At 36.5% G+C, this 27,362-nt stretch overlaps 1 protein-coding gene across 2 annotated transcripts; it reads right to left on the bottom strand.

Moving 5' to 3' along the window:
- Positions 1-1,608: 1,608 nt before the first annotated feature.
- On the bottom strand, positions 1,609-27,362 carry crtam.L (cytotoxic and regulatory T cell molecule L homeolog). 2 transcript variants are annotated; one of them, XM_041568522.1, is made up of 13 exons: positions 27,121-27,362; positions 23,520-23,657; positions 22,766-22,918; positions 22,189-22,332; positions 21,931-22,092; positions 19,767-19,835; positions 13,592-13,672; positions 12,787-12,888; positions 8,915-8,995; positions 6,542-6,616; positions 6,054-6,188; positions 3,004-3,090; positions 1,609-1,823 (listed from the first exon to the last, which is right to left on the bottom strand). In XM_041568522.1, exons 1-13 carry the CDS (start codon positions 27,167-27,169, stop codon positions 1,774-1,776), a joined length of 1,326 nt encoding a protein of 441 aa, XP_041424456.1. In that variant the 5' UTR covers positions 27,170-27,362; the 3' UTR covers positions 1,609-1,773. The 2 variants fall into 2 exon arrangements, with proteins under 2 accessions (XP_041424456.1, NP_001086771.1); NM_001093302.1 differs by having other exon boundaries at positions 22,766-22,806; positions 27,121-27,211.

Genomic DNA, 27,362 nt, shown 5'->3' with positions numbered 1-27,362 from the left:
TAAAACAGTTAGGGTTTGCATTACCTACAAATTGAGCAATTCTCTGAGGAGTCAAGTACCACCTTAAAGGAGAAGGAAACCCTGTAGAAAAAAACCCTGTACCCCCCACCCCACGTAGACCTCCCTCCCTCCTTCCCCCAGGCTAACTGCCCCCCGGGGAAATGCCCCATACTTTATACTTACCCCTCGTCGCAGATTCTGCCAGCGGACTTCACAGCATCCATCCTCCACGTCCTCGGTAAGCTGACTGGGAGATCGGCAATCTCCGTCAATTTCAGCGCATGCGCAGTTGTCGAAAACTGGCAAATTGCTCCAACTGCACATGCACCGTCATACAGATCTCCCAGTCAGCTTACCGAGGAAACGGAAGATGGATGCTGTGAAGTCTGCTGCCAGACTCTGCGCCGAGGGGTAAGTATAAAGTATGGGGCATTTCCCCGGGGGAGGGGGGGCAGTTAGGCTGGGGGAGGGGGGTCTACGTTGGGTGGGGGGTACAGGGTTTTTTTCTACAGGGTTTCCTTTTCCTTTAACAGAAATGTATAGGAGGCTTCCAGCAATATTGTGTTGATTGAGCTTGTTTTAGTAAGCAGCCAGATCACAGACCAGTCCTCTGGGTCAATAGATTGGCCCCCATTCCTTTTAATCTACTGTTGCTCACTTATAAACTTGCACACTTCTGCACAAATGCTATTCACATGGCACCCTGTACAGAAAAAATCTTGCTTTGTCTGAAAGGCTTTCTATCATGTGTTGCTTCTTTGTAAATATCTTATTACTGTCAATGTTATTTAATGAAAATGCAGAATCTAGGCAGGCTGTATAGGTCAGCTCTAAACAGTGTCGGACTGGCCCACAGGGATACCATAAAAACTCCCTGTGGGCCCAAGTGCCAGTGGGCCCTCATGCTGCTAAACATTTGGCCTATTTCATGGCCATTGCCTATTTCTATGAGAACAAAGAGGCTAAATAGATGGAATAATAGAATATAGTATGTAAAGAAAAGAGATTAGGAGAATAGAGTTTAAGTGAGGAATGGAAGAATAATAGTACTGTAAGAGAGCCCCTGGTCTAAGGCTTTTGGGGGGGGGGGGTTGGTGTCCCAGTCTGACACTGGCTCTAAATCAACACAGCTTTTCTTCATCACTGCATGTAACCATGTAAATGCCAGTAGGTCTGCAGGGAAGATATATGAAGCGAGTGATGGTGGCAATCAGCGACTACACGGTTAGGTTATTTTATTATAAAGGGATTGCTATTCATTAGTGTATAAATATTTATTGCACATTATATTTCTCCTTTAAAAACAAGGCATTGACCAGATGTTTACTGGAATATGTCTAGAAATACAGTGAAGATGGTTTCTTTAGTAGGGGCAGCATTTGGAGCTCTGCCTGAAGGTGATAATTGGCCTGCATTATTTTGTGTATTCTTTTGCATGAATTGAACCACAGAAGTGTACATTTTATACTACAATCTGATTATAGGCATTACAATATTGTAAAGTTGTATATATAAAGTGCTTCTGGATGATAGATATCATACCTGCATATATAGAGCAAAGAATAAAAAAATAATTCAGCACCTATTAAGCAATCAGTAGCCAGAATGTTTAATAAGAAAAAGTTTATTAAAATCTATAAGATATCTACAGTAACTGTACATCACTATATACAAAATCACATTTGAATAAAGTTATCCAAACAGTGGTGTAAATGTTTGCCATGTTCACAGTCGAAGCGATTAACGTTTCCATTAACGGGTAACGTTTCATCATTAAACACTTGGTTCCTTGTTGTACTGAATTATAGATCCTTGTTTACCAACTATGAGAAAACAAAACAAATATTTAGCTTTATATGTAGTTATTTTAGAACAAAGTGACCAGTATGTCTGGTTACAGTGTATGTGAAGTTCTGCATATACAGACCAAAATAATAAACACACTCAGACCAGTATTCTGCATGCTAATTGCCACCTTGTTCATAGAAGGGGATTTTTACGAGGTATGCTGTTTAGGTCAAGGGCTTTATTAAATGTGCTATCATACGCTTACATACAACTTGCTGATCTACATCAGACTAAAAAACCCGACAAAAACAACAAATTAAAGAAAAAATGGGTAGAATAAAAAAAGAGGGGGGGGGTGTATAAACAAAGCGAAACAGAATTGAAAACTACCCAAGAAACTGGAAAGGGTTAATAAGGAGAAAATAAACTGAATTTTAAATGTTATAGGACCAAGCATTAAAGTGGTCACAGTAGTGAAGTTTTGAAAATATAGACAATTTTCTAGTTGCCTTTTATAAAACTTGAATGGAAATGGAATTTGCAATGGTTAATTTTAATCCCTGACCATTTTCCCCCTTTGTCCTATTTAAAAGGTGACTATGGAAAGAGATTAAGGGGCTTATTTATCAAAGGTCGAATATTAGAGTTTTTTATACCATGTATGAACTCACAACTTGAATGGTTTCTTATTTAAGAAAAAACTCGATTCTGCGAGTTAGAGTTGCGAATCCCGAAAATTCAGATTGATTGAGTTTTCGGCAAAAAAAACTTGAATCGCTCGAGTTTTTGGGCAAATAAAAACAAAAAAACCTTGCCCATCATGAAGGCTTTTAACATCTTCAAATGGTTCAAGGGACCTCTGCCATTGACTTCTACATGACCTCAACAGGTTTTAAGTGGTGTTTTTTCAGATTCAAGCTATTTCCAGGGTCGGGGTATAATTAATCTTGAAAAACGTTGAGGTTTTTTTTAACCCAAAAATTTGAGTTTTGACCAAAACAACATGAAAACTCGAATAAATCTGCCCCTAAGTATAGAAGAAGATACAATTTAAGTGAAAAAGTAATTTGTGTTAAAGGTCACAAGACCACATTTTTTAACATTGCTTAAAATCAATTAACACCAATTGATAAATCATCTCCTTATGGTACCTCACACCTATCGCCATAAAAAGACCTAATCAGAAAAGGTATGTTTACATAAGTTTTTGCTTACCATGGCCATTTCTCTGTTGGTTTGTAGCATCTTCATTGTTTGATCTAGATTTTGTGCTTTCCAATGTCTGGTCAGATGTTTCATTTTCTGTTAAAAAAAAAGTTTTAAAGGCGTTTAAATAGTCAGTTAATGCCATCATCTGTGCATAAATGTTTGTATTAATAATCACAATATTTTTTTTTTACATTATCCCTCTATTTTGAAAAAAATCATCCTTATAAAGTACTGCTTATTTGTTCAGCTCAAAAGAGTAAACATAAGGGCACAATAATAATCAGTCAAAAAGCTCATGGATAATTTATCCAAGTGGGGAACATTCACTAATCAGCCATTTCTAAAGAAATAAAGAAGCAGGGTTAGCAGGTGTACAGTCCCCGAACAACAAAAACATAGCAAGTGCATAGAATTCCCAGCTGCACGTATGAAAAAAAGCTTTCGTGTGTTTGTTATTTTAATTTATTTTTTGTCTGACTCATCATAATTCCTTGATTGTGTCAGTTTGTGGATTCTAATGTAGGGCCATCTTTTGAAAGGTGGAAATAAACAGCCCTTCTCCATTAATTAATTAAGCTCCCATTAGTAGAGATGTGCATACATTTGGAGAATGGTCTGTATTACTTAAGATGTTATTCTGCCATCAATAGTTGGAAGTACTTTACTAATGGTTTATCTATGAGATGCTGTAGGCTTGAACATTACTGATAAGTGAATTGCAGTTACACAGAGCTTAAATCAAGTCCTTTTTACATTTCAGCTTTAAAATGTTGTAATTTAATTAGCTCTCATTAGAGGAGATGAACTAGGCGCTAGTCAAAACATTAAACAACAATTAGCAGTGTCACATAATATTCCGATACATTCTCTTTTATTTTGCTTGATTTATAGTTGAGCATATAGTGTTTTTATAAAAACTAAAAAGAAGAATAGAAAATATTTAATTTGGTAACTAAGGTTCTCCCATGACTCAAAGCATTACAAAGTAAAGCAAAAATACTTGAATTCTGCTCTACGCTTTATGCAAATTATCCTCTAGTATACTTTTAATAGTTTTTTGTGCCCTTGTGGTTCTATATCAGTAAAAATAATCATATATAGCAACAATGTAAGCCAATTTAAACTAGGAAACCTATCTATAAATCTAAAAAATTTTCATTAGGAAATCTTCTCTTCATCTGATTGCAGGAAATTTCTAGTGAGTTCAGATTAAATAATGAAGGTTAATACCTGGTTTAAAATGCATCTGTTTGTATTTTGCATGTGAAAAATGAATAAACATCCAATAAAGAAAAATTAAAGAAGGTTACGCTATCTAACACATAAACAAATAACACATCTGCTTCCCTCAATCTGTTGCTGTACTACAACTCGTATGCCAATGAAATGCAATGTAAACCAAGTCATATACCTTTACACAGGCACAAGAGACAAGTCAAAAATGGAAGTTGTTGTGAGTCAATTGGAAAAGGGGGTTCTGGGAGATTTTAGTGATGTATTCAATATAACAATCAATACAAAGGTAGAAAGTAAGCACGTTAGGAGTGTTATGCATCTTGCTGACATTATTGGAAGCTTCAAAATGTCCTCTGAGAAGTCATATAATGGTAAAGAAACAACTGACTTTTTCACAAATCAGTCCTTTTTGCCATATTAAAAACAAGATATTACAAAGGGCACTTTGTCACCTTCACAAAATTGCACTCCCCATGACGTTGCGCTGAGTAGAACACTGAACATGTAACATGTTTTATTCGTATTTTTGGTTAATTTGTTTCCCACAGAAAAACAAAGCACCCTGTGTGCCATCATGTTTAAAGAAACGGTTCAGTGTAGAAATAAAAACTGGGTAAATAAATAGGCTGTGCATAATAAAAAATGTTTCTACTATAGTTAGTTAACCAAAAATGTATAAAGGCTGGAGTGACTGGATGTCTAACATAATAGCCAGAACACAACTTCCTGCTTTTCAGCTCTTTTGGTGTCCACTGATTGGTTACTAGGCAGTAACCAATTAGCGACTTGAGGGTGGGCCACATGGGGCAAAACTGTTTGCTTTTTAATCTGAGCTGAATGCTGAGGATCGATTGTAAACTCACTGAACAGTGGCCCTCCTTAAAGTCACTGAGTAACTCAGCGTTAGAGAGCTGAAAAGCAGGAAGTTGTGTTCTATTCTGTTCTGTTAGACATCCAATCACTTCAGTCTTTATAGATACATTTTTGGCTAACTTACTATATTAGAAACATTTTTATTTTGCACAGCCTATATATTTACCCAGTTTTTATTTTTACACTGAACTGTTCCTTTAAAGCTCACTCTATTGAGCACTATAATTCAGATTTACAAGAAGCAGCATGCAGCAACAAAAATGGAAAGAGAATGCAGCATCATAAATTACATTTTGACCAAGTTTACAAATGACTGAATGCCAATGCAACATTTGATGATACCTTCACTTTGTCCTTTTTTAAATAAACCAGTTTTACTGGTTTTATAGTTTTTTTTACCTGTTTAGCTTAATCCATAAGGATCAGACTAAAATATTTTACTTCAATTGTTGGTCCAATATGTTTTCACTAGCACCCTCATATCTACAGTATTCATATTTATTCCAGCACATGTTCAGTATGATCTAGTCTGCTGTGGATTAATTTAGGTACCAACACACAATTAGTAATGCACTTGCACCAAGCCTGTGGAACTACAAGAGATGATTGACACTATATTTAAACATATAACATATAACACATAACCAGCAAATTCTAAAGTAACACTGGCCAATTCCTTCATGTTTTAAACATGGGGTAAAATCTATTTGACATTGGTGGTAGGGGGTGTTACTGACTTTATTTTTCAATTGGTTTGTCTTTTAACTACAGCACTCTAGAGGACACTGGACATTGGCTGACCTCAGGCACCAGAAAGTGAAGCATAAAAATGAAATATGAGGTAATGGAGATAATTTTGGAGGTATGGGTCATTATTTTCATTCAGAAGCTGCAGGGGGGTGATAAATTTTGTTGAGTTATGCAAGCACAATTAATTTAATTCTAACCTTTCTTCCAATCGGCATGTGCCTTTTTCAGTTTCAGGAAAAAAAGATTGACTATGATCATCAAAAACGAAATCATAAGGGTGACTGAAACCCAGATAAGAACAGCATTTGATGTCCTTGCAGAAACTTCAAAATCTGAAAAACAGTTGAACAGGAGACCATAATTAACCTATGCCAAATAACAGTTCTTCTAAATAATGTAACATACAGAGACTCATGCCTTGGAAAACTGGTGGTATGTGGCATTTTAAATTTTAAATCTTCCAAAAAATTAAATATTTCTAAAACACTAGATTTAGAGTGCTATAGTTAGCTCACACTGTCCACTCCCCAGTTCAGCCTGTCAGAAAAGACCCAATCTAATCCTAGGTCTTCTTCATTGAAGAAGAAGAGTGTTAAAGGTTATGTTATGGGTAGAAACATAACAAGTATAGTTCAGCTCACGTTTTTCTTCTTTTCTTGAATTATGGTAAAGATAAAAAAATTACCTGATGTAAAAGGTTGATTGCTGGCTTTATTATAACTGGTTGTTGTTTCCATGTAAGAACTGGAAAAATTTTGCTCTGAGAATGAAGACAATGATAAACAAGGTGAATTATATTACGTTATATATATATATATATTAAAATATTGCTGTATGTTTCACAACCTGGATAATATATAAATTAGGGATGCACCGAATCCACTTTTTTGGATTCGGCCGAATTCATGAATCCTTCGTGAAAGATTTTGCAGAATACGGAATCCAAACCCTCATTTGCATATGCAAATTAGGATTCGGTTCTGCCGGGCAGAAGAATCCTAATCCTGCTGAAAAAGGCTGAATCCCGAACCGAATCCTGGATTCGGTGCATCCCTAATATAAATACCAAATGCAAAGGTTTCTGGATAATTCAAACAGTGAAAATCTATATAGTGTAAAAGTGAAATATGTACAATAAAGAGAAAGACTTATAATAAGAAACACCTACTCAAAACTCTTGTAAATGCCAACAAATTATAATTAGGCAATTTAGGCATTTACTTGATTTAGAATTTTTGAATGGAGGACAAAGACATGTGTTTTTCATCAATACATTGATGCCTATATTCAGTAGAACTCTATTCATTTGAATTCATGGGGGGCAAACTGGAGGTGGCATGTAACAGCCCCCTACTTGCCACCTAGCAGGGGACACACAAGTTAGGGAATGCTAGTGGCAGCACTTTGCATGTTTTTAATCTGGTACAAGATGCACAGAGCAGCAATGCCCCGGATGCAAGTGCTGTGTAAATATGTACTAAGAAGTACCCCTTAGTGCTTTTGCACTTGCATCCGGTCCATAGGAAAATTACCCCTATATAGTTACATAGTTAAGTTGGGTTGAAAAAAGACCAACATTCATCAAGTTCAACCCTTTCAAATGATCCCCAGTGCACATACATACAAATACTCAAACCAACCCCTCCATACACTCACATAAACTACAGTCATATAGTTTGGGAACCCCTTTCTGCCTGCATAATAATTTACTCCACTTTTAACAAAAATGATAACAGTGGTATGTCTTTCATTTCCCAGGAACATCTGAGTACTGGGGTGTTTTCTGAACAAATATTTTTAGTGAAGCAGCATTCAGTTATATGAAATGAAATCAAATGAGAAAAAATGGCTGATGAAAATTTGGTTTAGCAGGCCAAGAAAAATATAGGAGTGGCATATGCAGAGGATTGTGAGAATGGTTACAGACAACCCAAAGATCACCTCCAAAGACCTGCAAGAACATCTTGCTGCAGATGGTGTATCTGTACATTGTTCTACAATTCAGCGAAATTTGCACAAAGAACATCTGTATGGCAGGGTGATGAGAAAGAAGCCTTTCTGCACTCATGCCACAAAAAAGTTGCTTGTTGAATGCAAAACCTCATTTAGACAAACCACAGTCATTTTGGAACAAAGTGCTTTCGACTGATGGGACAAAAATTTTGTTATTTGGTCATAAAAAAAAACGCTTTGAATGGCGGAAGAAGAACACCGCATTCCAAGAAAAACACCTGCTACCTACTATCAAATTTGGTGGAGGTTCCATCATGCTGTTGGGCTAGTTCAGGGACTGGGGCCCTTGTTAAAGTCGAGGGTTGGATGAATTTAACCCAATATAAACAAATTCTTCAATAATGTTCAAGCATCAGTAACAAAGCTGAAGTTACGCAGGGGTTGGATATTCTGACAAAACAATAACCCTAAACACTCTACAAAGGCATTTATGCAAAGGGAGAAGTACAATCTTCTGGAATGGCAGTCACAGTCCCCCAAATTGAATGGAAAATCTATGGGATGGTTTGAAGCAGGCTGTCCATGCTTTAGCCTATGATATTATACTTGTCCAAGAAAACATACAAAATCCTCTTAAAAGCATTAATAGAACCTGCCATCACAACATCACTGCCCTTACTGTGACTATGATTTGGAATCAAACGTTTTGAACTAAAAATCGTTCGACTATTCGATAGTCGAAGTACTGTCTCTTTAAGAAAAAACTTCGACCCCCTACCCCCGATATTCGAAGTCAAAGGATTTAACTTTGACAGTCGAATATCGAGGGTTAATTAACCCTCGATATTCGACCCTAAGTAAATCTGCCCCTGCGTGTATATCTTTTATATGGAAATGGAGACAATCGTGCATCTTATATAAACAGAAATATGAAGCATACAAACAAAATTTGGTTCTGTACTCAACAAAGTGTTTTGTGTGCTTACAATTTACAAATTTAAAACGATGACTGTAGTGCCACTCTATAAAAATAGTAATCAGAGATCTCTTTGCCATGTTTATGCAAATAGAGCAACTGGAAATTACAATGCACAGAAATAGTTACCTTTTGTAGTATAATTGGTTGTTGTTTTCTTATCATGTTTTGCTGTATTTCCATCTGTGAACTGCAATGAAGTGGATGTTGCTAAAATTAAAAAAATAAACATATTTAATCTTCTCATTCAAGTAGAATGTTATGGCTATAGTAAAAATACGATTTAAACAAACAAATAACTACTTTAAAGGGGAAATTAGGTTAAGCAAATGTCTAAAGCCACTTTTCAGCTAATCTATTAGGTTGAATTTATATGACACAGGATATTTTATCCACTACTGCCATCCAGTTAAAAACATGTCTGGAAAAATGCCACTCTCTGTCTTTCACCTTTTATAACACTATTTCCTGTAAAGTGTTCCATATAACATACATGAAGAGCTGACATTTGGACATTAGCAGGACACTTTACAATAAATAGTATTAGGAGCAGTGACAAGTGAACAGGGGAATTTTGACCACAGCTGTTCTCCATTGGAGAGCAGAAGTCCCTAAATTTACCGCATACATTTTTATATTGTCAGTAAATCGCAAAACAGAAGAGACTGCTACAACTCACCACTTGCCTTCGGCCAGGTGCACAGTCCTCAGTGTCCCCACTGTATTAACATGGCAAATTCAATGTATTAGACGGCACTTCTGAAAAAAGGCTTTATTGTATTAGTGCTGGTAAAACACCTAACGCCTTTCGAGATTAACTCCCTTAATCCAGAAACACACTAATAAAATAAGGCTTTTTTTCAGAAGTGCCATATAATACACCGAAACGTCGATGCCATGTATGTTTAATAATTTTTCCAATAAAATTTTCATAAAAGAAACGGTGTGCGTGTAAGTCCCATTGAAGGATCACACTCTCAGGTCTTACATAGAAGTACAAGTTTATTTCAGCTAGAAACGACTGACGTTTCGGCTAGCTCTCTAGCCTTTATCAAAGGGTTACCACTAAATAGATAAAATTTTAATTTACTAAGCCCTGTTAAGTACTATACTTTTTTGAACTTTTGCATATTATGATTATTTAAGCACCCAGACATTTATATTTCAAGAGTACTCCCCTTTAATCTATATATGTGTGTGTATATATATATATATATATATATATATATATATATATATATATATACACTTATAGACAAATACATATTATTATATATATATATATATATATATATAGCAAATTTGAGTACAGTGCACACGGATAACCGAAAAAAGCAATGCCTGTGTGCTGGTTACATGTGTCAATAGTCATAGGCAAAAGAGAAAAACCGCACCAACAGGTCTTTATACAAAAATAGAAAACCTTTAATTCAACGTTTCGGCTCGACCGCTGGAGCCGCCTTCAGGTTCCTGAAGACGGCTCCAGCGGTCGAGCCGAAACGTTGAATTAAAGGTTTTCTATTTTTGTATAAAGACCTGTTGGTGCGGTTTTTCTCTTTTGCCTATATATATATATATATATATATAAGAAAAGCTGTAGCGGCATGCACTACCATATTTAAAAACTGACAATGAAAATACCAATTATAAAGGTTTAAAAATCCCGCCTTGTTGGTGACATCACACACAATTATGCTAATGAGTGTATATTGAACAAAGGCAAAAAATGCCTGGCGGTAGTGAAATGCTATCTATACAATCCACTGTGATAGAATAAATACAAGTAAAAAAATAATTTTAGACATCTTATCTTTTAGGCAAAAAACAGTGTATGTGCAACACTCATTTAGACCTTTGGGAGAGGTGTATCTGTACATTAGATACACGAACAGGAGGACGGCACTCCGGTAAGAAACAGGATTTTATTGCTGGGTACTGCAGAAATACATAGGCTGTACGCGTTTTGGGAACAGCTTCCCTTAATCATAGGCTATCTGTGTGTATCTGTACATTGTTCTACAATTCAGCGCAATTTGCACAAAGAACATCTGTATGGCAGGGTGATGAGAAAGAAGCACTTCCTGCATTCATGCAAGTGTTTTTATCCAAAAGTTTTCACGTTGAATGAGGAGTCGAGATCTATCTCCACCCCTTCCAGACATTGGTATATGGTCAATAGCCATTAATTTAAAAGTCGGTACCGGTGTCCCACCTCCAAGAAATGTTTAGCCACCGGTTTGGTGGTTTTTGGTCCCTAAAGGCAGTGTCAATCGCTGATCTATGAGCATCAATCCGAAGTCTCAACATTAAATCTGTTTTGCCGACATATGAGAGCCAGCATGGGCATGTAATTATATATATATCACATGTGTTGTAGTACATGTTATGTGGTGGCAAATTTTATATCTATGGCCAGTGAGGGGTGTACATAGCTGGTGCCCGGTGTCATGGATCTACATGACAAACATGATGGGCACTTAAAACACCCCGGTTTATTGGAGGGTAACCAAGAGGTTACCAATTGACTCTCTTTATAGCAGTGGACAGGATCACTAGATACCAAAAGGTCACGGAGGTTTTGTCCACATCGGAAGCCCATCATAGGTTGGATCAGGACAGAGGCGGGCCAATGTATTGTCTGCTTTTATAATTTTCCAATTGGCATTGAGGGCTTGGTTAAGGGAAGAGGGCAAGTTACTAAAGCATGTTGACATTATAAGTGGGCTTATTTTATGAGAACGACCATCTCATAAGGTATATATACTTCATTTTCCTCCCACCCTCCCAGCAGCTGCTAAGCCAGCTGAATTGCTACCAAATTAGTTGATACATTTCTTAGTAGCATCAGAAGAATGCCAGCAATTAATGTATTATTTGTACCAGGTGACTTTAGTTCACAGAGAGCATGCTCAGTAGGGTAGAGGCAAAATGTCTCGTACAATCTGAAATGAAAAGTAACCTAGTGATACCTTGAGAAATAAATTATAAGCAACATTCCAATATATATTAAAGTAGTTGTTCATCTTTAGAATAGAAAGATGAGTAATAAAAAGTAGAATAACAATACATTTATCACCTAACAGAGCATGTGGTCTTTACACTGGGTCAGTCACCTCCATTTGAAAGCTGGAAAGAGTCAGAAGAAGGAGGCAAATAATTCAAAAACTTTTAAAAAAAAGAAAAGAAAAGAAATGGCAATTGAAAAGTTGCTTAGAATTAGCTATTCTATAAGATACTAAGTGGCAGATTTATCAAGGGTCGATTTTCAAGATTTATCATACTCTGGCCCTTTAAGAACTCAAATTCGACTTTTCGCCACCTAAAACCTGCCAAATTGTTATTTAGGTCAATGGGAGATGTCCAGGGATCCATTTGGAGTTGTTTGCAGCCTTCCTGACATTCGAGTTTTTTTTCGGAGAATCAAGTTTTTAAATTCAAATCAGATTTATTTGAATTCGATTCGAATTTTCAGGTCAATTTTATTCATCCAAGTTTGAAAAATGTGATTTTTTTTTACAAAAAATTTAGATTGGTCGCATTTCAAATTTATGGGAGTTTAGGGGAGCTTTTAAAAACACATGAATTCGAAATTTGACCTTTGATAAATGTGCCTCTAAAAGTTAACTTAAAGGTCCACTCCTTTAAACCCTTTACTTTTATTGCCTATGACTGTGGCATTTAATATTAAAGGAGACATAAACCGAACATGGTGCCCATGAGCTCTGCTCCGCTACTCTGCATATATAGGTCAGTTTTCTGTCTGGGTTACTTTTACTAATAGAACACTATGCGGAGAGGAAGCAGGGAAAGGGGCCAATGGAGGGTGGTGAATGGGGTAGCAGTAGGGGGTTTAAATTATATTAAATTATATAACTTTTTAAAAGAGGTTAATAGATGATAGAAAATTGCCCAAAAACTAGAAATGGAAATTTAGATCATTTGGTTCTCATGTCCTTATATTTGATGCAGAGTATGATATTACAGAATACAAATGCTATTACCATATGTGATAGAAGAATTGTGACTGGTTTCATTATAACTGGCAGTTGTTTCCACAGTATTAGATGTATTTTGATTGAAGAATGGAGACAATGATGCATTCTCTAATACAATGGAAAATAAATATGTTACATTCAAACTTCTAATTAATGACTAATAAAATGTAGTTATAGGGAATATACTATAAGTATTATTTTTAGTAAGACATCAACAAATGTTGGTAGCATATTAAAAACACATTGAAAAGTGTCTAAATTGATTTTAAAGAATCATAAAAAGTGATTAAAGTACCATAGAAACACGATTAAAGAATAGAAACATGAGCAGAATCCGCTCGCAAACATCTTGGGCCTATTCATCAAACCAAAAATCAACAGCAACCAGATACATGACACTGCTATTTGATTGCCGTCAGTGTGTAAAAAATGGTTTCTTTTATTAAGTGCTGTATTTGTTTTCAGCATAAACATGTTTCTGTAAAAAAGTGTAAAATGCTTGAATCAGAAATACACACTAACATAAATGTACTGGTTTTTTTACACTGTTTTTTACACCCTTTTTCTGGTGTTAATTGCAAAAATGCAATTGCCCACAATTGGTAGTAAACTCATCTCATTTAACAACTGATTGAATCTGTATTGAATCTGATTAACTGATTGAATCTGTATGCCCTTTTGTTAAAAATTTCTTATAAATTATATCTCATTTATTGGGAATTCTTAATCATTAGCTACATATGTATATTTCTGCCTGTGTTTTTATTAGCATTTTGAAAGATACAATACATAGAATATATACTGTATTTACCTCTCGTAGTATAAATGGCTGTACTGATTTTATCATCTCTGGTTCTTGTTTGCTCTTCATTTATTGCTGTATTCCCAGTCGCTAAAATAAAAAAAATATGTAGTTGGCTTATCATTTGAGAAGAATGTTATGGCTATGGTAAAATACTCTTTCAAATAAATGACTAATGATTTAATTTAAGATGGTGACTTTCTATAACCTGGAATATTAGTAGATTATTTAACATGCTAGTTTTAGCAAGTCACATTCTCTCTATGCCCTGCGTTACTGCATTGATGGCTAAGGCCCAGTCATTAGATGCTAAAGAAACCTTTGTTGAAGATTATACATATAAGAACTACCAAAATCTCTGAGCTCAGATTACAGAAGGGAGGGGAGGAGGGAGGGGGAAAAGGGAGAGGAGCAAACTGAGCATTCTCAAGTCCTAGACATGGAGGTTTATGCTGATAACAGGAAGTCTGATACAGAATCCCATGTCTACACAATATATATATATATTCTATAAGAGGTTTGGTTCAGCTTAAACTTTAATATAATAATCAAGTCTTCTCATTCCTTCTTGTACAGTGAGATTTCTAACAAGCAAATCTCTGTGATCTACTTTTAGAAGCAGTGGTACAATTAGTTTCAATTAATTTACTAATTAGTCATTTCATTCTCACATTTATGCAATCACTCAATTTTACTATCGTCAGTGGAAAGTGTGTCTTTTATCTTCTTGGTCTAGACATGATAAAATGGCTTTTTTCTGAAGTTCTATTAAAGGTGTTGAACATGAAAGGAAAAAGCTATTTTCTACTGTGAAATGATTGTAATTACACACAAAGTTCATATTTATTATGCAAAAGAGAATAACATCTCTGTTTTAAATCTTGGCAGCAAAAAAAAAAAAACGTGTATCTGAGCTCCTACAAGCTGATACAATCTTTATCTTATCAAGCTTTTGTTTGCCTGGTCCAAAAAATGGGTCATGTTATACAACAAGATGGCATGTGTGTGTGTGTGTGTGTATATATATATATATATATATATATATATATATATATATATATATATATATAATTTAATAGATGATAATAATAGAAGGACCTGCACTCCAACTTAACGTGAATCAAATGTTTTTTATTTTAATGCATATCCAACGTTTCAGCCCACATTAGGGCCTTTCTCTCCTTCTATTAGACTGTATAATGAGACTTTGACCCGGAATCGTCTTCAATCCTGTAAGAGTGCAGACACTGGACATAAAGTATATATATATATATATATATATATATATTTAAACACACTGAAATGCAGCCCATCCCTTTTTTTATTGGGAGCACGTGGGTGTGGCTTGATATACATACTGCACAATTTAACCCCAGCACTCCAATATATAGCCCCCAGGGAAAACTTATTTGTGCACAACTTAAAGGTAACATTTAGTAAAAAGAGACACTTTTAGTTTGTACAAAGTATGCATAAGCTGACGCACCCCATCAAGGCAGCGTACATGTGTCAGTCCTAACTAAGTGAAAAAAAGAATATTATCTTTGGGAGGAAAAATAGCATAGGACTGGCCATACCAGGGATGACTTTGATGTAGTTGGCCATCTTAAATATAGTGCAATATATGGACAAACCACCCCTGTTTTGTTTAAAGAGGGTAAGGCATTTATATATATATATCATAAAAATGTACAGGGAAGGTGTGCATGCAATGTGCATGATATGGGCTGAGGGGGATACCTAGTGCAGATAGGGTTAATATTCCCTCCCATTCAGGTAACGAGGTGGATGCTGAGAGAAGAGCTGCTACTGCAGGTAAAACGGCTGCACTATGGGATCTTCCTTGGATATTAGGACGAGACCAGGCTCGGATTTGTGGAGAGGCCACCAAGGCCCTGGCCTAGGGCGGCAGGATTTTAGGGGGCGGCATCAGTGTCGGACTGGGATGCCAGAGGCCCACCAGAAAACCTTAGGCAGAGGGCCCACTTTCCAAACTATTATACCTCCTCACTCAACCTCTTTATTCCCCTAGTCCCTACTATAGTCTATTCTTCCATTATTAAGCCTCTTTGTTCCCATAAAGTAATAGGGAATGACTATGAAATAGACCAAATGGTTAGAAGCAAGAGGCCCACTGACACCTGGGCCCACCAGGGGTTTTCCTGGTATCCCTGTGGGCCAGTCCAACACTGGGCGGCATGCTGCCCAACCACACCCACATTGGTTCAGAAACACCGGGGATGCACAGGAGATATGACAGTTTTTTTAAAAATTTCCTGTGCACAATCCACATTGCTCTGGTCCAATGAAAATTTGAGCAAAAAAAAGGAAGGGGACGGGGGCAGCGAGTGGCAGCTGACCTTGGGGCGTCTGCTATGTAAATCCGGCCCTGGACAAGACACAATCCTGGTGTGTGAGAGGAAGCCTGACAAAGGACCAAGGGGCCCATGGAGCCTCAGACACAGAGAGTGTCTGACAAAGAGAGATGTCTGAGAGTGACTAAGCTTGAGAGAGAAAGTAAGTGCACAGTTGTCTGTGATTGTCTGGAGAGTTACAATATTTAGAGGAAGTGCAGCAGTGACTTGGAGGTAAGATGTGTAAACTGGATGATAGAGATTAGTTATCTCTGAACTGTGAGCAGCACCAGAACAAGGGGCAAACAGAAGATGCACGTGCCTATAGAGCATAGGTAGAGGGTGATATGCGCATACCTCTTCTGCTGCCTTCCTCTAGTTTGGGCCCTTAATCTCTTCCTGATGGTCAGAGTGTGAATACACTATTCCACACATGCACACACGCACACAGTCAGTGCCAGCTCCTGTGAGTAACAAGATACCAACATTGTGGTGGTCCAGAGTCTGGGAACAGCCCTGGGGTAGACTGCAATATCATTTTTGAGAGAGACTGTATTTTTGACGCCACATGTGCCTGGAGAAAGGCATCGCCATTAGTAATGCTGACTTAGAGGTTGTGTGATCTGGCTGACAAAGAGACTGAAGAAACTGTGAGCAAGAAGATGTCAGGAAGAATACATTCTCAGCTGTAAAAGATGTATGTACCGTATGTTTTTGTGCTTTAATGTGTTTAATATGTTTTTTGAGTGTAAAATGTCCAACCTCTTTTGCCTACCATTACAAAAGCTAATCTTCCCACAAGGGGTATTGTATTTTTCTTGCATAATTTTCAAATGCGAAGTTTTATTATGTGGTGTTTATGAATCTTGGTTGAATCCGAAACAAAAATAAACCAAGATCCATAATATTTTTTTATAATAAATAATTTAAGGTTCTAATTAGGGTAATTTAAATGCATTTCCTTACTGCAAAAAGCCCAAATCTGTGTCCATTAATAGAATTAACCTTACCATTAATTATATTATGCTAAGTAGTCCTGTTCTCATTTTGCAATTGATTGAATCCAGGTGTTTTTTTATGCCTCTATCTGAGAGTTAGCACATTTACAGAAAATGAAAGCTAATTCATTCTATAAATATGCAAGTTGACTGTGATGCCAATACCATTATAATTAATCCTGTAAAATGCATCCTACTTTTACCATTGACATCTTTTATTGTTGCAGGGTGAAATAACATAGTTTGAAGCCACTATGGTACTTTAAAGAATTCAATAAAGGCAGCCAATATGTATTCAACCATTCCCAGACATTTTCAGCAGCATAAAGTCTGCTTAATGGCTTTTACACAAGGTCAATTCAACCCATGTTCTCCTGCAGTGCATCTTGTTGCTTTCCATCTACATTCTACCTGAGAACTGACAGACCCAGAATAATGGGCTGGGTTTCTTCCTGGGTTCCCCTGTGGTGGAACAGAGATCCACAGTAAGGGAACACAGGTTGAAACGCTCATGTGTTTCAAAACGCCCATGTGTACCAAACGACACTATCAATTTTCAGCACAACTGCATTGCATTTAAGTCGAAGCACAACTGCACATGTTTTTAATGCATCAAGATTTTGGGAAAACCCTGCACTGTGGGTAAAAAACGTAGCAGATAGTACTCAAAATTGCACTTTGCACTGTTTGTAAATGGGCTCTATTAACTCAGGAAGCCTCTTACTTCCTTAAAGGAATTCTTCAGTGTAAAAATCAAAACTAGGTAAATAGATAAAAAAAAAATTCTAATATAGTTATTTAGCCAAAAAATGTCTAAAGGCTGGAGTGACTGGATGTCTATAACACAATAGCCAGAACCCTACTTCCTGCTTTGCAGCTCTCTTGGTTTCCACTGATTGGTTAACAGGCAATAAACAATCAGAGACTTGGGGGGGGGGGGCACATGGGTCATAACTGTTTGCTTTTGAATCTGAGCTGAATGCTGAGGATCAATTGCAAACTCACTAAACAGTTATGTCCCATGTGGCACCCCTTAAAGTCGCTGACTAACTCAGTTAGAGTTATAGAGCTGAAAAGCAGGAAGTTGTGTTCTGTTAGACATCCAGTCACTCCAGCCTTTATAGATTACACATTTGGCTAACTAACTATATTGGAAACATTTCTTTTTATTTTGCACAGCCTATCTATTTACCTAGTTTCTATTTTTACACTGAACTGTTCCCTTAAGTATCCTTCCTTGGCATCACAGCTTAAACTGATCACTGGGGATAATATAGACTTGCTAACTGTGTAGAGTTATTATCCAGAAAGCTATGCACCTGGGTTTTTTTTCAGGTAAGGGATCCTTCTGTAATTTGGATCTCCATACCTTAAATCTGCTTAAAGTCATGTCAACATTAAATAAACCCAATATGATGGTTTTATCTTTTATCCAGAATGCTAGGGACCTGGGGTTTTTCCAGATAAAGGATCTTTCCATAATTTAAATCTTCCCACCTTAAGTCTACTAGAAAATCATGTAATCATTAAATAAACCAAATAGGCTGGTTTTGCTTCCAGGAAGGATTAATTATATATTAGCTTGGATCAAGTACAAGGTACAGTTTTACAGAAAAAAGGAAATAATTTGAAAAAATGTGGATTATTTGGATAAAATGAAGTCTATGGGAGACAGCCATTCTGTAATTCTGAGTTGGTTTTTTTAGATAACTTGTTTCTGGATAACAGATCCCATACCTGTATATCCTTATATCTGGGATCAAGTACAAAATACTGTTTTGTTATTACAGAGAAAAAGGAATAAATATGTATAAAATATGTTTTAAAATGTTAAATGATTTGATTAAAATGGAGTCTACAGGAGACAACCTTCCCATAAGTTGGAGCTTTCTACATAACAGGTATCTGAACAACAGATCCTATACTTGTACTAGATTGTACTAGATTTAAAACAAGCAGCATTAAAAATGTTAGCAAGCCATTCTCAGTTCTGATTTAAAAAGCTTAAACCCCCATGTTTGTTTTTGTATATTTCCTGACATCCTGGCAACAACAAAGGCATATGAGAATCTAGAAAAGGAGAGCGCTATGCAATAATTGTGAAGGACAGTCAATATAACGTGAATATGGCTAAACTGGTGAATATGGAATATATTTTACACCCATTTATTGATAACTATCAATAACCTGTGTCTTATTGCTACATGCATAGAATAATTTATTTAAGCATTACCTCTAAGATTTAAACTTGAGTCATTTATACTAAGCTTTTAACCACACACTTTGTTGGGTCTTATCTGATGGAAACATGCAGGAATCAGAAAATATTTTATGAATTTCTGTTTCTAGTCCACTTAATGAGTTCAATGCAAACATTGCTTAGCCTTGCGGGCTACCATTGTGTTAAAACTTGATACTTTTTTTCATATTTTCTCCCATATCTGGTTTGTTTCCTGTAAGATCCAAAGATCACAATTTTCTTGTTATTTGGCCCCAAATAAGTCATTACTTGAAAAAAGTTGGCCAATACTGTATCAGAGTACAGCTATAAATGTATAGTAGATACATAATATCATATTTTATCATGAGGTGCTCCTGCAAATTTTATACCTGTGGTACTTTTCCAATGTGTGTATAGTAATTCAGATGCACAGTGCCATCTAGTGGAATCAGTCTAAACATTGAGACTGTTTTGAACATCAAAATGGAAACCAATGGATTATTTTATGTGATGATTAATGTAATCCTGCAAGTATTCAGGGTAGCTTCTGTTTCAAGACTACAACTTTTTTATTGGGTTACTGTATATATAAAATATTTAAATACACATACCAGTTATAGGAAAAGGAAACTGAGAGGCAATTAAGTTCCTTGAAGTGACTTCTGCTTCTCTTGTGTGTGCTGCAAAAGTAATACAACAAATTCAGCAGATTTATTCATATTTCATTTAACCTATAAAAGATGAGGGGGTTTAGTATCCTGTACACTACCACTGCTTACATTAGTTATGTAAATAGTATCCCACCTGTAGCCCTACTCTGCTGAACTACAGTACAATTTCTGGAGTTTGCACAGAGATTCAGCTCAAGGGTAGAGGTAAGCTAGAAAGCTGGTAGAGGTACGTTAGAAAAGAAGTTTGATAAAATAAATAACAGTGGATCTGCAAATTCTCCAAATAAACAAATCCAGGTAAACAACTCTTTCTCAAATCATCAGTGACTGAAAAAATTATCTTGTTGAACTCTAGACTCTAAAGAATTCTCTCTGGATACCTGACATGAGCAATTTCCCACTAAAATGATTGCAATTCTAATAGGAATGCAAGAATTGCAAAGAATTCGTTTCTTATTATGCTGCCTGGCTTTAAAAACCGTTGAAGGAGACATAGCCTGATTTGGGGTCCTGCATAAGGCATTTGTATAGCAAACTGCCTGAATGTACCAAGAAAGCTTTTCAGTGATTGTCACTTAGTACCATTTTCCTTTTAAGGTCAAGTGGAGAACTCTTCACATACTATATTTAGTGTTTCAACTGATATTAAAGGTCAGTTTAGAGGATAATTTCATCTAATCAGGTCAAAGGAAAATGTAGAGAGATGACAATAAAAGACATATGATAAAAGAGTATTAAAACAGATGAGTAAGACAGTAAAATTATACGTATAGTACAGGGTAGAGAGAGGTGCCACGGACCTGAAAAAACAGTGGCATCTTGAGTAGTTCACGTTAGACTTAATGATGTATTACAGACAATTAAGCTTGGTATTAAAGGTGGAAGTTCATTGTATTTTTTAACCACAATTTTGTTTCTTTTATCACAATTTTATTAACAATTCTTTTACCGGATTTAGAATATTAGGGGAAAAAAGGCTAGCATTACATTTTTTCACATTTTAAAATATATTCTTAGAAGCAGTTACTTGATCCCATTGATTGTTTCTATTTAAACTTACAACATTTTGTATTTTATATCTTGGTTGACCTCCTCTTGCTCCTCACAAGAAAAACCAGGAAATCTATGGGTCAATTGCAATTTGTGCGGCCCGATTGAACCGATTGAATCTATAGGTGAATAGCATGATATTTGCTCATCAGTGAGCTTGTTTTCCTTTTACCTGGGTTCAAAAGGCCATATGCACCAAAAAAACAAAATTATTGGTAAACCCTCTAACAATCAAAATAACCAAAACTATATACAATGTTATCAGTGAAACATCTCAGATTTTATGTATGGGCAGCAGCCTGGAACTAGGGGTAGGCAATTTGGGCCTGTGGGGCTATCGTTCGGTCACTGTGCTTCGTGATTGAACAGTGTCTGGGGGGAGATCAGCATAAAGCCTTCTGCATGGTAATATTTAAGAGCAGCATGGTCCTACACTTGCAGTAGAGCATTATGTTGTTCAGAATAAAAAATGAGGCTTAAAAACTGTTGAAAGTGCCATGTGAGAGTGGGGATAATGAGGGTTAGTGTGTTCATTGTTATGGGGAGTAGATTGTGACATGCTTGCTTGAGACAAAGATAAAAAGGAGAAGCATGAGTAAATAGAACAAGGGGAGGTTAAAGGTGTCTGGTTGATATAAACATAATGAAAAAGATCAGGGAACTAGAGGAATTTATGAAATGTAAGAAAAAAGGACAAGAAAGGAAGAGGGAAAAAAGAACAATATATTTTTAATTTTTGCCCTGACTGGGTAACAGCATATAGGCAAAACCAGGCGGGGGGGGGGGGGGAGTTGATGCTTTGCTTAAGGCACCAGAACTCCTTTCTGGCAGCTATAGAAAATAATAGCTTGAAAGTTTGGAAGGGGTTTTAATTTGCAGTACTTGTACAAATCATACTGTATACACATTTTTGGCCTTATTAATGATGATGATTAATATTATAATACTGATGATTACTTGAGAAAAATAAATTAACAAATCTGAGATAACCACATTGCATTTAAAATATAACTTTTCACAAACAGGTATATCCACAACACAGTTATTTGCTTACATAGATTCTGGAAAATGAAAGACGTGGTAAGATTCCCATCTCGTAGCGCTTTGTGCCTTACTATACATTTCACTGTTGCACTGCTTTTAAAAGATTTGATCCGTAAAGTACTGGTGGTATTACATGTTTTCCCATTACTTTCACATCTGTGTTTAGTTTTACCTTTAGAAGAAACAGAGAAAATGAATACCAATAATCTAGCTTGTTATGAAAAACTCATCTTCCTAAAAATGAGCTGGCTAAATGTAAGGCACTCACCAAACACTTCCATGCTGTCATCAATCAACCAGGATATTTTAGGAGGAGGTTTACTTCCAGAGGTGGAACAGTTTAGGATGATATGATTTTCTGGACTTTTTCCAGCAATTCGATAGAAACCCACCACAGGCTTAGATGGAATACCTAATGAAAATATATTAATTTTAATGAAGGATTTCCAGCTTTTGAGTATTCTTTTTCCATTTGGAGACAAGTTGCTTTCTTAATTAATGAGAATGATAAGAAATGTATGTTTTATATGCTACCTTAAACATTTTACAATTATTATTACAAATTTGGTACAGTTCAACTAAATCTGACAGACTTGGAATCTTTAAGAAGCATTTATTGTCACTCAGGGCTACCATGTGAAGTTAAATTGTTTCATTTAAAAGCACATGGCTTATAGCTGGGATGCCAAGCTTGAAGCTCTCTAAGAACCACATCATTTCTTCTCTTCCTGGTATTTCAGGGGAAGCAGAAAAATAATTGATGTTTAGCAATTGCCTGAAACGTCACCGGTTCGACTTATAAAATGGTTGCTTCTGAGTTTACTACAGTTTTGTGTATTACTTACCTAATACAGTGATATTGACAGTCTTGTTCTGCAATGGAGAGCTATAGAACAAACATGTATAAATGCCCTCATCTTGCATTGTTATATTTGATAGGCGGATAATAAGCTCATTCTTTGAATAGTGAACTAGCCCATATCTTCTGTCTTTTAATACTGCAACAAAAAGGAGTTATTATGAAAGTCTGTCACAACCTAAATCTCAGCTGTAAAAATTGTAAATAATTTATATAAAGTAATATCATTTAACTTATTAAGCAAAAGAGGGCCCTGTCATTGTACAGTAAAGATGTTCAGAAAATAATGGGTGTGTGAGATACTTGACATTTATTACCATTAATGTCAAATATCTCACACACCCACTAATCCTGAAAACCAGAAGTCTAGTGGAGCAATTATATGCCATTCTGGCAATCATGTTGGACTGGAACATTACTTGCCAGCCTCACTTATACTGTAAATCCCTAACTGCCAACATGTTTTTGATGCACAGAGAAATTATCATTATACTTGGACTTAACACAAAATTGTAAGTGAATATATAACACTAATGTGGCAGTGACAAAACATTATGTTTTATATATGTTGTGTTGTAAAAATTAAAGCTATGAATATAAGGGTGTGTCTATGATTATTCTAGTATCACAATTGGTTTGCTAGCTATTCATTTCTTTAAAAATTGGTTTGCTAGCTATTCATTTCTTTAACTTTAATTTAGAATAGCATTGCACTGGAAAACTGCTGTACTTACACCTACCTTTCTGATTGTTAAAAAAAGCAACAAAGCCCCTTGAAGTCAACCACTGCAGGGGAGACTCGTCATCATCAGGAAACACACATTTTAAAGTCACTGCCTTTCCTTCCTCCACATATACATGTGTGGTATGAAATTCCGCTGTAAATTAAAACAGAATGGTTACATTATAGGTTACTTTAAGAAAGATGTTTAAACTATCTAATCTCATAAAAAATATACAGTATTTATCTTAACTCATTAATTTGTATATTGTATTTGTCAAGTCAAGTGTATAATTATTTTCCTAATTCAGAAAATGCTACTGGCTGAGCTTACCTAAACTTTCACTGTAACAAATAAGAGCAGGGCATGCATCTAATAGATTCCACAATCTGACTGGTAAAATCAATGTAATTTAAAGAATAATATCCACATTAATCTTACATATTACATGCTAGATAGGGCACTTACTCATGGTCTACACCTCTAAGCCTTTATCATTCTCTGCCTGTGACTATGATACTACCATTATGAGGCCACTCTCTAAATTCCAGTATAATTAAATCTCTTGAAAAATGCCTATTATTCCATTTATAATCCTGCTATTGTCAGTAAATACTCAAGACAGAGTGGATTAAGAGTGGTTTCTACATGAGGTGTAGAAAACACAGATTGGGCTATTGGTTTTAATGTGATACCTTTGTTAAACGTACACCCAACATCAGTATGAGTGCCCCTGTTTCAAAGCAACTGGTTTGGTGGATCACAGGGAGGTTCACAGCAATAGTCTCAGCTGCCAAGTATCACTAAACCATTGGTTGTTTGTGTAAGGCTGAGGGCACACAGGGTGTACGGTCTGCTTCTCTCTGCCTGCGTTTTGCACAGAGAAAATCAGATTCACTACTGTGTGTAGCTCCACAGACAGGGACAACATAGGCCAGAGTGCAGATACACAGAGCTGAGACTGACCCGAGAAACTAGAAAGCAGGCATTTTCTGGTCGATCTCCACTCAGTGTAGCTGCACAGTGTGCCTGCCTATAGCTATACATAGGAAAGGATCTGCTTCTCTCTGCCTGCTTACAAAATTCAGCCACAAAAAAGACTTTATGCTCTGTGTACCCTCAGCCTAACACTAACCTAAGCAAACAGGGCATTTTACTAGTGAGAAACTAGTAGCCTTCACCAGAATGCCTTATGTCAGAGCTGTCCAACTTATTACATGTAGTGGACCAATTATTCCTCATTTAGCATGATCAAGGGCCAGTATGAATTAAAATGATATCATACAGTGAAGTCTATGGGGTCCCATATGATAAACACCCCTTTGCTGCATTGGGCCAAATTTACTAAAGGCGAAGTGGCTAACGCTAGCGAAAACTTGCCAGTGTGACGTCATTTTGTTACTTCACCGATTTACTAACGGGTGCTGGCGTAAGTTCGCTAGCGAAGTGGACCTACTATATCGCTACTTCGCCCCCTTACGCCAGGCGAAGTTGTGATATGGCGAACGGAAGTAACTACACTAATTCACTAACTTGCGGATTTTACTGAATGTTACCTCTTGCGTCAGACTTGCCTTCGCCACCTCAGACCAGGCGAAGTGCAATAGAGTAGATAGGGCTTGCTTCAAAAAAAGTTGACATTTTTCCTAAGTCCCAAAAAATGCTGGTGTCTTTTACTTTTTAAAGGGTGATAGGCTGAAAAAGATCTTACATTTTTTTGGGGGCACCCTCCTTCCCCCTACATTTCCTAACATATGGCACCTAAACTATACAGTGGGCACATATATAGGGCAAAATAACAACTCTATTTTATTTTATGAAGGTTTCCCAGGCTTGTGTAGTGTTATGTATTTGCTGCTACATATACGTCCATTTTCCTTAACTTGGCACCGTATGCAAATTAGGCATCGCTAGCGTAACTTCGCTTTGCTTGACGAAGTAACGCTAGCGCAACTTTGCTACCTTTTGCCTCCCTGAGCGCAACTTTGGATTTTAGTCAATTAGTGGCGCCCTGGCGAAACTTCGTCTGGCGAAGTGCGGCGAAGCCAACGCTCGCGCAACTTCGAAGGTAAGTAAATTTGCCCCATTGAGTCACTAAATTATTTTCACTCAGTAGTACCTCCTTCACTTACTTGAAGTTTAAGAAAGTTGTTCGCTACAGTTTAACGGCCGCCATGTTTTTTTCTTTGTCTTCACCAATCTGTCATGCAGTCATGCTGCCAAACATAAAACACTCTTGTGCACTTTCAAATGCATCCTTGCCTGCCAGATACTGATGATGCATACATATGAAAGCACCCTATAGCTTCAAATTCTGCTCATGTACTGGTTTCCTGCTAGATTCAAATGCGCAGGATTGCGGTCTTGCAGCTTTAGGGTAAGGCCACACGAGGAGATTCGGGGAGATTTTTTCGCCTGGCGACTAATCGCCTTGTCTTTTGAGCACCTATCTCCCGAACTGCCTCAGCGTTTTTCCCCATTTGTTGCAATGAAAACGCTAATGCACACGCGGCAATGCGTTTTCTATAGTTGCCCAAAGTTGCCTCACTGAGGCAACTTTGAGGCGCAGGCGCAAAGACAAGGCGCAATCCTGCGCATTTGAACTAGCCCTTAGCTTTAGGGGTAAGTGCAACTGAACTAATTGGAGCTATTTTTGGAATCTGGTAGTGCATGAAAACAGATGCAATTACAGATAATTCATAAGAGTTTATTTATTTATTGTAGCTAGGCCTTTCATTTGAAACAAAATGTTTATTGGGCTTTCGTTGTCCTTTAAGCGGATAGGGGGCCTTAAAATCCTTTGGAGGGCCACGTCTGGCCGCTGGCCTCCAGTTGGTAAGCCCTGCCTTAGGTTTGGTGGCAACCGCATATTGTACCACTTTACATAGTTTTGGCTGTATTCTTATAACGTTGAAGCATTAAAGAATATAAATTATGTAGTCACTGCCTAACTGCAGACTGAAGCTGATGCTAATATGTATTTGGGTCAGCATTTTTCTCTGCTGCCATATCCTTTGTTTTCTATTTACTCACTTGGCTTATTTCATCTATAAAATGTGTAGGAAACACAATGTAAATAACAGTCAACAGTCAATATACATGAGCATGAATTCACATGTAAATACTTTTAAAACCTTATTAAGTATAGGAATAGTAATTATTGCTATAATGACTTCTTCACTAATTTTATTCATCATTCTCCCTTGGGATTTGAACTGGGTGATATTTTGGTTGAAGATAACACAAAAGTTCTTTATGGAGAGGGCGAAGTGGGAAAAAACATTGTACTGCAATAGTTACGGTTTGAAAAAAATTGTGAAGTCTTTCTATAACAGTGCAACAAGCCCCATAATCATATTCATACATGTACAATTTATGTTTCCATATACAGTATAACTGTACACAGTGCATTGTGCAGTCACTTACTGATTGCCTGGAGCACAATATAGACACTATTGAACTGACATTCACAAGTTTTTTTTTTTAAAAAAAAAGTATATTATCTGGAAAAAAACATCAATGTTTTAAACAATATACAATAAACAATTTACACAATACAGTTAGTCTAATAAAAATTAAAGAGCCAAGAAATTTTAGCATAATATAGAGAAAAACTTACCTTTTAGAGGGAAAATAAAAAGGATGCAAAGAAATCCAATTACAATCATGAGGATTTTGTGCGACACACTGCTGTATTACTTGGGTTTACTGTATTTCCTCTAGAGTGAAAGCACTTTCACACTGAAGAGCTTTAAGGGGGAGTAAGGAAGTATTCTGAGACCAATTACATTAGTGTGTTAGTGAACTAGTGTGTATAGTTATTTCCACTGTGTGAAAGTGTGTGGTTTTGACCATACGTGG

This window comes from Xenopus laevis, chromosome 7L, assembly GCF_017654675.1.
Source record: "Xenopus laevis strain J_2021 chromosome 7L, Xenopus_laevis_v10.1, whole genome shotgun sequence".
In the NCBI taxonomy this organism is placed as follows: domain Eukaryota; kingdom Metazoa; phylum Chordata; class Amphibia; order Anura; family Pipidae; genus Xenopus; species Xenopus laevis.
This window is presented reverse-complemented; position numbering and strand designations above follow the sequence as displayed.